This window comes from Bacillus rossius, chromosome 8 (assembly GCF_032445375.1).
Source record: "Bacillus rossius redtenbacheri isolate Brsri chromosome 8, Brsri_v3, whole genome shotgun sequence".
Taxonomy (NCBI): domain Eukaryota; kingdom Metazoa; phylum Arthropoda; class Insecta; order Phasmatodea; family Bacillidae; genus Bacillus; species Bacillus rossius.
In genome coordinates this window covers 2874752-2887175 of record NC_086336.1, presented here as the reverse complement: position 1 = coordinate 2887175, position 12424 = coordinate 2874752, and the positions used below count along the sequence as shown (strand labels likewise).

At 37.5% G+C, this 12424-nt stretch overlaps 1 protein-coding gene across 3 annotated transcripts in view; it reads left to right on the top strand.

Moving 5' to 3' along the window:
* The window catches only part of LOC134535482 (GPI inositol-deacylase), a 35251-nt gene extending 29405 nt beyond the window's left edge, over positions 1–5846 (top strand). For all 3 annotated transcript variants that reach the window (XM_063374599.1, XM_063374600.1, XM_063374598.1), the window contains exon 15: positions 1191–5846. In XM_063374599.1, the coding sequence (XP_063230669.1) occupies positions 1191–1356 (166 nt within the window). In that variant the 3' untranslated portion in view covers positions 1357–5846. The remainder of the gene's footprint in view (positions 1–1190) is intronic.
* Positions 5847–12424: the final 6578 nt, after the last annotated feature.

The window sequence follows — 12424 nt, the reverse complement described above, 5'->3', positions numbered from 1 at the left end:
CCACTTTTAAGGGTAAATAACAACGAATTTTGCTATAAAATAAACCCCAAAACTGCATGTCTCTATGTATTATTAATGTAGCTGATCCATCTCAACCAACTTTTCACTTGAGTGATGTGCTTATTACTCCACATTTTTGTTATTTGATCTGATCAAAGTTTTTTTTTTTTGTTGGATTATTACTGTACTTATGTGAATATTGTAATTAATTATTTATATTAGAATAATGTGGTACTTGGTATTCATATTATAATTTGATTCAAACTAAAAGACTGATATTGGCACAGCCCTACAGAGCCAGCATCAGAGGTGCTTCCATCGTGCTCAGAGTGTGTGCACGACTAGTGACCAAACTGTTTCATGATCAGTTTGGCAAATATTTTAAAGGCCCTTTTTTTTTTTTTTTTTTTTTTTTTTTTATTATTTGAAGTAACTAATGAGTGGTTCAGTTTGTCAATGTATGGCCCCTGGAGTGAGGCGCTCTAATGTACAGTATTGTGCTGATGTGGTGGGTTGAGACTTCTAAAGTGTTTAAGAGTTGACCACAGTATGACCTAGGACTTGTCTGCTTCTACCGAGTGTAGCATCATTAGTTTGTAGTGTGCATTTACGAACTCTTTGCAATGCATGATTTCTGCCAGGAGCGTGGTCCATGTTTCTGTGTGCTCGGTTGCCAGATATATGCCATAGAACACAAAAATACAAATACTTTTTAATGTAATCAAAAAATTTCTAAATGTATGTGTTACATTATATTTTATCAAAAGCATCATCTGATAATATTAATATTTTTATTTCTGAGACAACTGAAAAACACCATCTTGGTTTTTGTGATTTTTAATATCATTTAATATTAAAAAGTTTGACTCTCTTGACCATAGCACATACTTTTATGGAATTCCTTGTCATTAATTGTAACTGACTGCTGCAAATAGTTTCTCCTGTGAAATTGGTGTTTAATGTTTAAATTATGTTTTTTCTGTCAGGAGGACTACAACTGTATTAATACTGTCAGTAGACATATTTAACATTTTTGAAAAGATGAGTAAATAGTAAAATTTAAAAAAATCTTGTAACTCGTCATAGTTGAAGAGGGTGTACAATATTAACAGTCTGGTCACGGTGTTGTACTCTCGCCGGGCATGAGTCGGTCAGGCGTGAGGGTGCAGAGCACGGTGTGGTGTTGGCAGCAAGCACTACGCCGCGGTGTGCCGCGCGCTCTACCTGCTGGCGGGGGCCATGTTCCTGGGCGCCCCCGTGTCGCTGCACCGCCTCAGCCCCCTGACGGCCGCCGTGTTCGCCCTGGTCACCGCGCACCAGGCGCTGGCCCGCGCCGACCACCGCAAGCGCGACTGATGCTCCGCGCCGTTTCTGTTTCTGTAAACGAAAACTAGTTTCTCCTCTGGGGCTTCCAAAGTCGGCTGTTCTTTTATAATTCCTGCAGAGCACTAGGAGAGGATGGGAAATCTTGTGTTGTTTCCTTCATTCATGTTATACGCTCAGAAACTACTGTGTGTGTGCTGTTAGGTTGGTGCCATCTGGTCATTTCGTGCCTCATTAAGTCATATATTACTCAGTTATTTTTAAGTGGGCTTTGTGTTATCTATGATGTATCAGTGACCTTTGAAACAGCGCTAAATGATCAGTGTATTGTGAGTCCTAGCTTGTCGTTTATTAACTTAAATTTTGAAGGTCTCTAGACATAACATCGTGATAACAGGTGTGTTCAAAAAGTATTGAACCTTTGGTCGGCGAAAATACATTTATTTATTCGAGAAACTAATCCCCTTCAAAGTGGTCTCCTTGGTAATGCACTCACTCCTGTTCTAGCGTTCCCGCCATTGTTGGAAACACTTCTGAACTGCAGTTTTTGGAATGGTGAGCAACCGTGTCGTTGAATTCCGCATGATGTCTTCGTCTTTTGACCCAGATATGTTCCTTTCAGTGGCATTTTCAGCTTGGGCAATAGCCAGAAGTCACACGGAGCCATGTCGGGTGAGACGGGAGCCTGTGGACCACAGGAATGTTGTGTTTGATGATAAAAGCCTGAAGGAAAGGCGCAGAATGGGCGGGTGCGTCATAGTGATGGAGCTGCCAAGTTTTCACTGCCCCTGGTAGTACTTCTTTGTGATGTGTGTCCTTGTGGTGAGTACTCATGATGCACGTCACCACAGGAGTCAAAGAAAACAGTCAACATGACCTTGACGTTGCTGAGGATTTTTTTTTTTTTTTTTTTTAGCTCTGGTATGATGGATGTTGCCACTGTGACGACTGCATTATGGTTTTTGGCTCGTACCCATAAACCCATGTTTCATCGTCTGTGATCATGGTGATCAGAAAGTTGGGGTCACTGTTTGCATTGTCCCGCATGTCCTGTGCAATGTCCAGACCCATTGCTTCTGCTCCATTGTTAGCAGCTTTGGTACAAATTTCGTAGACTCTCTCTTCATGCCCAAGTTCTCGGTCAAAATTGAATGCACTGATCCGATGCTTACCCCTATATCTTTCTCAATTTCTCGGGCTGTGATATGACGGTCCTGCAAGACCACAGTCTGCACTTGCTCAACGACATCGTCATTCCGGCTTGTTGGGGGCCTACCTGAATGAGGTTCACTGTCCACTGATGTGCGGCCATCTGTGAGTGGTTGTACCACTGCTTCATGCATCGTCCCCGAGAGCCTGACGAACCTTGCGAATTGTTTCCACTTGGGTGTGGTCCAGCTTTTGGGAAAATTTGATTTAATATTGCTGCTTAAATTTTTCTGTCATTTTACAAAAAACTGAAATCCGACGACCACTCACGACACGTCTTCACTGGTTGGCAGAATGCCAGCGACTGACACTCTCTGCGGGTGGGAAAACATTCACGACTGCACATGAGTGTTCCCTCCACATCTACACTAAAGGACGTCTCCCGCGCTTCATTGGTTTATGCGTGAAAAAATAAGATTCAATACTTTGTGAACACATCTGGTATGTTGTTGTGCATTTTACAGGTGTGTTATAATTGTTGTGTTTTATTGAAGTGTATGTAGGTTTGCAAACTGCAGTGCACTTTATTCAGTACATTGCATGGTGCATCTTCAATCTTGCTTTTAATAAAACCACCATGTTATCAAGATTTGTGTGCCACCTTTGGCTTTTCTCGGGTTCAATGTGATCCGCTCGAGTGTTGAATAAAATCACACTTTTATACAAAGCCACGTTGATATAATCTAAAGTAAAAATAATATAAATGTAAAGTTTTTTTGACATTAAAAAAGTATAATTTTTTAAACAGTTATTACAAGATTTGGTACTTGAATTATGATATGATGTAGTTTTTAACTAAAATTAGTAATTTATTGTGGATAATGTTTTATGAGGCTCATTAACAAATCCAGGAGACTACTACATATGTTACATGATTTATAAACTATATTTTATTGTAATTTTCAGCTGTTCGTAATGGTGTCGTGGTACCGTGCAGTTCGGGTGGTATTATGCAGTGTGTGCATTGTAGGTGTTGAGCTGGCTGACATGCAGATGCATGCACTCTGTTGTACTGAGTAAACCTCACACTAACACTCTCTTTGTTGTCTGCGCTTGTCCAGGCATGTTCAAAACATTTTGAATTACCATTAAAAATTGAAACCGTTTTAGAATGTATGTTTGATCTTATTTTTGTGGTATTTTGGCTTTGAATAAGATTGTGGTAAACCTAAAGAAATTTTCTATCAAATAAAAATTTCCTTAAAGCAACTTTGAACCATTTTGGGAAATTTGATGTCGTCAATAAAATATTGTTTCCAGTCACTGCGAGTGCCTGCATCCAGGGATTTTTACTTTTGTAATTATAGTAAAATTACTAAAATATTTTCTTAAAGGTAAAGATTTTTTAAAAATTAATTTTTATTATTTTAACAGACTCACTATTGTGAGTTGTTACATATGCTAAGTATGTCTATTTGAATGGGGATAAAAATAAAAGGGTGGATATTTTTGCTTTAAAGTAAAATGCTTTTTGGAATGGGGTTCATATTGCCATTAAAAGATTTTTTTTTTTTTTTTTTTTTTTTTTTTTTAAATTTGTAGGTTGAGGTGCAGTAGTAAACGTGCAACGCGTGCCCAAGATTGTGTGAGCTAGACATGTGTTGTGGCCTTTGTGTCTGCAGTGTTGCAACTTGTGTTGGATGTAGTGCTAGTGTTAGGTTGGTGTAGGGAACCTCCTACTTGAATCACATGATGTCATTCATTTTTAATTGTAATTGTTACATCTCAATTTTTTTTTCCTGTTAACTAAACAATTTTAACTACCTTTATATAAAAAAAATCAAATGTTTTGTTTAGCTGATACATTGAGCCATTATTAAGGCAATTCCACTCAACATCCCTTTAACATAACTACAGCACAGACCACTCTTAGTTTCCTGTTTTACCTGGAACTCTAGCTCTGCCATTGATTCCCGACCACAAACTGTAAACTTATTGTATAAAGCTAACTTACCTAAATCGCCATGGCTCCAATGTGTTTCTGTTACTTAAACTCTGCAAGATACAAGCATTGCTAAACAAATGGCCTTAACACCTGCTAATGAACTCGCACTTCCGTCTTGCCTTACATAAACCATGTCAATGACAGAACTCGGCATCAGATTAATATTCATGCCTGATTCACAACGTGGTACATCACCTCAAAATTGGTCAAAGCTACAAGGAAATGATGTACACTTGACTCCTTGGTCACAAGCCCTGTCATTTTAAAATGTGAAAACACAGGCAGTTAATCTGCATCAACATTTCCAAAGGCTTGCCAAACTACGGTACAACAAACTTAACTATAATTCAACTACCTTCATGATCGCAACATACACTGTGTGTAGCCCACGTACCAGGTATTTCCGTGATCGTAGCCTACTATAGTGCCTACGACATACCCGGTCAAGAGCTTGCTGAAGAACAATTTACAGTACTGATCTCATAAATGACGACTCGGGAACAGCCATGTACGCATGCGTGGAGGGGAAGGGAATTGCTTCAGGAAAGGAGGGGATATGATCAGTCCAGAACAAAAACTTATGTTTCGCTGGGGTGGGCATTCCAAATGTTCGATATGCCCCCCCCTCCGGCCCCACCTAACTACCAGCTCGACATGAATGTTAAAACTGGCAGTAATCTTTATACAACCAAGTTTATTGACCTCAATGTTATTTGGAGAGGGACTTATCGTTGTTCCCGGAGGTTGTAGAATTGACAATTGTCCAAATACGTAATCTCATTGCTGCTGTCTAGTGTGTTTTTGAAGGGCTCACACACTATTCTAGGACACACTGTAAATTTGCAAGCAATATATTCTTTACAGATAAAAATAATAGTTTACAGGTTTTTTTTTTTTTTCATTATGAATTTAAAACAATCTGGGCATCTACAAAATAATAATTTAAGGGCCTGGCACTTGGAAGTGTTCATGCTGTGATAATGTAACATGTGTAGTTTTATTGAATATTTGTGTAACAAATGTGTTAGGTAGTGTTATAATAGAAAGTTTTAAATGAGTGTATTAAATGTGTGCTCTTCACTTTTGTGAGTGTAATAAAATTTTGTAGTAAGGAATTTTATGGCCAAAGAGAAACAAGTTAAGTATTATGTTGCCTATAGTGTATTGAATTGTTATTAGTGTTGTAGAGTGTAGACTGCTTGTTTGCAGCTATTCGTAACAGGTGCAGATGGACTTTGTGCTAATTTGTTTTGCCAGAGATCCTGAAGATTCTCACAGATGATTGTTGGGAGTCATGTTGTAAGGTTTTCCATCAAGGCACCTGCCCTCCTGGGTAGAAGCTGGTGATGAAATAAACTAATACAAAGTGTATTCCTGTTTCACTATACATTTACCGCCCATAAACATCCATGACAAAATAAACAATTTTCCTTTTAAAAAAAAATGTAATAAGAAACCATATTTACCTGAATATAATGCAATGGTTTATACCAAAACTGCTAAATCTAAAAGTGGGGTGGCATTATAATTTGAAACTTGTATCTGGCCGCTGGAAGATGTGAATTTACAGCGATGGGAACAGCTTGGTTTGCCTCATAGTCATAACCGTGTCCGCAGCAACCAGCAGGGACACGGAACCCCTCTGACCTGGCCCTAGTCTCCAGCCGCTGCACGCGTAGCTCTCTCGTCCACGTTGCTTCATCCAAGCAGGAACATGGCAGTGCTCGCTGAAAACTGCCCAACAGAAATTTAATGCTTCGTATCATAGTCACCCACACGAAGCGTACTGCATTCTTCTCTCATAATGGATGAGAATGCACTTTGTTTGAACGATCATGCACATCATACATCTCAAATGCTGCTGCAGAATAATGCGTACAAGTCCGAAGCAGCACATGCTGTAACGACTAGGAAATAATCTAGTATTCTGTCCAGCAAGGGCCGTTATAATCTTCTATTCCATGCCGCATACCGAACACCGCAAATGTAACACCTTCCTTGTTAATCATGGCCCGCACACTCTCGCTACATATCTCTTTTGAAGGTAGAATTCAACTTTCCTGCAGACTAACTCATAAAGAACTCGCACACTCTCGCTACATATTTCTTCTGAAGGTAGAATTCAACTCTCCTGCAGGCTAACTCATAAAGAACTCCCAAAACCAAGGACCAAAATGATGGTCATAAAGTTTGATATAGATGTGTATCTCTCATGTTGTGATCATTGACAGTACTTACAGCGCTCACGGTGGTTGGACCTTGAACTAATTTCAAAATGGCAGCCTTGGCGGGATATTCAAAATGTCCTTTGCCACTTTCTTGCTGGTATATATTTACTAACATGTTGTGCACATCCGATAAAGGATTTTGGTGCTATTATTTAGTGCACTATAAAAACAATTTAATTATAAATAATATTCCCAAACAAAATGTCTGAGAATGTATATAAACAAAAAAAAAATTTTCATTCATAATTTAAGATTAATTGCAACTCGAACAAAAAGACCAAAATGGAATTTTCAGTGAATTAATCACTAACCCCTAAAAAATTTAAATAAACATATACAATTAACATAGGAATGATGGTAGAATGGTTTTAATGGTGAAGACAGGAAAGTGGAATGAAAATAACAAAAAATGCACAAAATCATTTAATTAGAATATAATGGCATCAGCACACAGAAGTCTAGGAATCAATATAAAATATTCGTTACACACAGCTAAATAATTTTAAAAATACAACTTAGTCCAATAGGTTTCATATTTTGTAGCAGATTAGCTTCAAACAGCTTGTACTTTCTGAAAAGTCTAATCTTTCAAATCATAAAAAAAAAAAAATTACACAGTATAATTCAGAATTTTATACTAGCATACCCATTTTTTTTCCTTTAAGTAAATGCTAAATTCAGCAGTATTCAAGTAATCACCAACACTAGTGCAAGGAATTCGCAAATATCTTTTTAAGTGTGTGTGACCACCATCTGGACATGCCTGACCATAGAATACGTGCCTGGCTAGTAGCTACCAACTGGATGGGTCTTGCTACCTGCTGGATGTGCATACCTTGTCACTCAGTAGACGTACCTTGCCACCAACTTCATGTGTCTGGCCAGAAACAGGACATGCCTGGTCACTGACTGGACATGCCTAGCTGATATCTGGGCATGAATGCACCTGGCCGCCAGTTCCGTGCCTGGCTCCATGCTTCCTACTGCACTTGCATTCCTGGCCACTGATACTGGGCGTACCTTACGGATCATCATTATTTTAATAAGTGATCTAGATGAATTTAGGAATATTTCTCCAAATTTCTATCTTAATAACTATGGATTTTCAAAATGGCGGCCACGTCGGCTGACAATATGGCGGACTCCACGGTAATAAATACTACTCCACTCTGGCAGATAAAAATTAAACTACGTACTATGGCGACAATGCATTCTAGCAGATTATGTGTGTACTACGTGACACTTGCGCTTCTTTTATCGATTACTGAAAACAATATAGCGGCCGAGATAGCATTTAAGTCACTTTTAAGATTTTTCATGAATTTATTTTAAATATGTGTGTTTTTACTTAAATTTACTTTTTTTTTTTTGTATCAAGCAAGGATCAAAACAAGGACAAGAATCCAACTAATCAATTCGAGACTGTTAGATGAAGAATTTTTTTACAATATTTTATTAAATAAATATTTTTACCTGAAATTACAATGTTTGCATTGAACAAGGATTGAACCAAGAACAGAAATTAATGAAATTAAAAATAATTTAAATAAGCAATTTTTTTTTTTGAAAAATTTTTCCGAATTTCTAACTAAATAATTACAGATTTTCAAAAAATTGTGGATTCAAAGATGGCGGATGTGGAGTTCTCTAAAATGGCAGCTGATTATAGTCAACTAGCGACGGACACGCCCGAACATGGCCAAATCCTGACAACTGATAAGCCACCACAATAATCCACCTCAAAATGGTAGTCCCATAAGAATAACATTAGACCAGTATCATCATTTTTCCTCTACTCACATCTTTGTAAACTGTTGTTAGAAGATAATTATTTTTAACTTTGTCAGGACTCGCATGAATGGTTCTTTGGAATATACCATTATATATTTTCTTAACTTCAGGCAAATGTTGAGTCACTGGTAAATTCCCTGGGCCCTCACTGCCATGTGAGGCCGACAAGCTTGAAGGAATGAAAATGAAAACTTCAAAAATATTACAAATTCTTTTATTATTTTAACTCAATAAGATTAAGGGCCGGTTTCGCAAAGTCTGTTTAAAGTTTCGGTTATCTAATCGAACGATTAATTTAAACAGGACATTAAAGTACTGATTATCATTTGACTGTTTCCCAACGTATTTTTAACGAGTGTTTAACTAAACAACGGTTAAGGGAAATATGGCAACCAGGCGATGACGTATTGGATCGCGATTGGCTGTCGTGCTACCTTCGTTTGTTACTTTTGGCCAGTGTTTAAGGTTCGGTTAGAGAAAATTGTAAACAAACATCAATATGGACGAAAATAAGCGGCCACGATCCGGAAATTTTCTTGCTTCGGAAACGGAATTACTTATATCTTTAGTGGAAAATTTTACCTAAAACAATGTCAAACACTTCCAACTGTCTTTCTATTTTACATGCTTTATATTAGCTTCACCTGTATGATTGTTTGTCTGTCCGTCTGTAACTCTGTCTGTCCGTCTGTAACTCTTTCGACTAAGAGTGAGTGCCTCATCACTGTAAAATGTCCCACCAATTTCATTATGTTCGTTAGCCGAGCGGTTATAATGTGCGACTTTTGTAACATCAGTTTTCGGATTCAGCGATCGTGGGTTCTACTCCCGGCCACGCCGAAAAAAAAGATTTTTTTTTTTTTTCCGGTAAATTATAAGATTATATCCATACATCTAACTGTAAATGATTCGGAGAGACTTTACCATTTCTTTGTGACGTTGCAACTCCAAATAGTTATCTCAGATGGTAATAGGTAGTGTCGGTAACTCATTTCCCTATGATAATTATACATAAGTATAGTTTAAAAAACTAAAAAAACATGCTTTTGAAGAATATCAAACTAAAAAGTTAAAAATAAATATAGTTTAAAAAACTAAAAAAACATGCTTTTAAAGAATATCAAACTAAAAAGTTAAAAATAAATATAGTTAAAAAAACTAAAGAAACGTGCTTTTAAAGATTATCAAACTAAAAAGTAAAAAATAATATTAAAATTTAATTTATGACAATAGTATATAAGCAATACTAGTATAAATGAGAAAAAAGCATGGGGCGCTTAATATACAAAAAATATGGCACAAAGCAACAGTGCTAGGACCGTATTTTTGCTAAGCCGAAACCTCATTGCAAATTCACTGTCATTCATTTGAAAGTGATTTGGCCTTACTCGAAATATTCGTGGTCTATTTAAATAATCAACAATTTCTTCATCATCATCTTCAAACAAAATGTTCAATTCATTCGCCATCATCACTGCGGCACTTCAATCAATTATCTCTGTTTTGCACACTATGTGGTTTCAAACAGCTTCAAAAATATACATAACCTCAAAACTATCAGCAGTAGCCAACTAATCAGAACCTCTTCTTGTGTTTAACTTAACCATTGGTTACCATCAGTTAATCGGCCGATTACTGTTAACCCTATATTGAGAAACAGGTAATTCTGCTAACCAGCACTTAAATTTTAATCAGAAGATAACCGGACGATAACCAGACTTTGTGAAACCGGCCCTAACTGCATTAAAATTTAAAAATATATGTGTGTTCTACAATCATCTACGAGTGGTGCAATACTATGTTTTTGCAGTTAAATTGTATGTCCACCCAACGCCTCAATTTTAGATGACATTTAGAAAGAGTAAAATAACTTTGATCATTATTGATACTGTCTATACTAATGGAATTCAAAGTTTTGTTGTCCTTCATATACTATTTTCATTTTCTCCATCCTTGGTTTTTTTTTTAAAAAATGTTCACACATCAGCTTTGGTAACTACATATTGCTCCTATAATTTATAATAACTTTAAATTGAATCAATTTGTTTCATACTAATGGTGTAATAGTTATTTTTTAAATTTTTAAACATCCATTCCTATTTTTTATTTTGATCCTATTTTTGCTCATCAATGAAACTGTCCGAGATTTTCCATCTGTATTTTTTATATTATTATTCAGGAGATAATTTGATTAAAATTAAGGCAGTTATAATGCCAATTAAGTTTTATATACATACATGTACACACACACACACACATTTGTAACAACAATGGTTCTGGGTTCTTCGGACCGTGAAACCAAAAACTGAATTTTCCTGGAGTCGCTCTGCCATTGGTAGTTTTTCTTCTGAAGCTACTAGTATTGCAGAGCTCCTGCAGTGATTTTTATCATCTGCATGGTCATTAGGTTCTCTACTCTCAGATTACGAGTTTTGTCTGCTTTTCACACAATTTCTTTATATTTACCATCTCATTTATTATAATTAACAGTGGAATGGTTCTATTTATTGAGGACCATAATATAACTATTTTTAAAATCGTTCCAAAGGTGTGCTTGTGCCGGGAGGGGAACGAAAGCTTCGGAACGTCACGTGTGTGAGTCCTGTGACGTCTCAGTCGACGCAGGGGCTTCTCGGCGCGCCGCTGTGGTCGCAGAAGGTCACAGCCGGGGCGGACCGGTGTCCTCGGGGGAACACCGGCTCCTCGCTCCTGCTGGAGTCTGCGAGCGTGACGTTCACACAGCTTGCCGTGGCGTCCCTCCTGCGAGACTGCAGCCCAGAGTCCTGCAACCACCAGCCACCAGCCCGGAGGTTACACCCTCATTCATCCGTTTCTTTCTACGTAGCTGCTCTGTGAACATTAAACTTTTACTTTTGTTCATCTAGTGAAAATTGGTTTGCAAACGCTTGAAAATTACTTAGGCCACAAAGTCATACTACAACAAGATTCTTAAAGTTCATTGTTTAACATCGTAAAATATAACCGGATTCATTTAATTCAATTAATTTTCTCTTACACCTTTGGCCAATATTCTACTATATGATAATCTGTAAACGATCCTTTGAAATTGTTAACCTCTAGGGATCTATTAATGAAATGCCATTATGATGATGAAGGGGTAATTTGCATATATTAAACAACTTATTCAGCAGCTCGAACCTTGGTGTTCTTGTTTAGTAGCGTAACTTTACGATCTACCCAATACTCTTTGTTTTTAGAGAATATGCTAAATTTGCTTGTTCACCTTTTGTGCTCCCCTCTGTTAAGTTTTACTTAAGTATCTTGTTTTTCATTTTGTTTCTCAGCATGTCCTCCAGGTTTCTTTGTTAGCCCCAGACTAAGGGGCACGTTTAAATATTCTAGAGCACGAAGATGTGGACAAAAGCGATAAGGAGCATGAGCCAGGGGCGCAACAACTAAATTTCCAAAGGGGGGGCAATATACCTTTTTATAAAGAATCATCGATCCCCCCTATGGAAGCAGGGGGTCCAGGGGTCCTCCCCCGGGAAAATTTGTATTTCAAGTTGGAATATGGTGCTATTTAAGCAGTTTTATTATCTAAAAATTGATTACAAAGCACTTTCTTTGCTCCCGTTTGCCCCCACTTCAAGGTTTCAGAGGGGGGAGGGGGGGTATAATACCCTTGCCCCCCCCCCCCCCCCCCACCACTGTTGTTGCGCCACTGAGCATGACCATCACTGACTGATGATGGTACGTTCCATTTATAGTATTCTCTGCATGGCTCCAAATTTATATTACGATTTGTCATTACAACTTTCGCAACAGTAGATAAACACAATTTAATTTTTAAAAATGTACTTAATACAATGGTATTTATAAATTGTAAAGTGATTAATGACGTATTCAAATGTACTAGTTACAGTGTGATATAATACTAAATGTGTCTGATTGTGATGGTGCCAGTGGT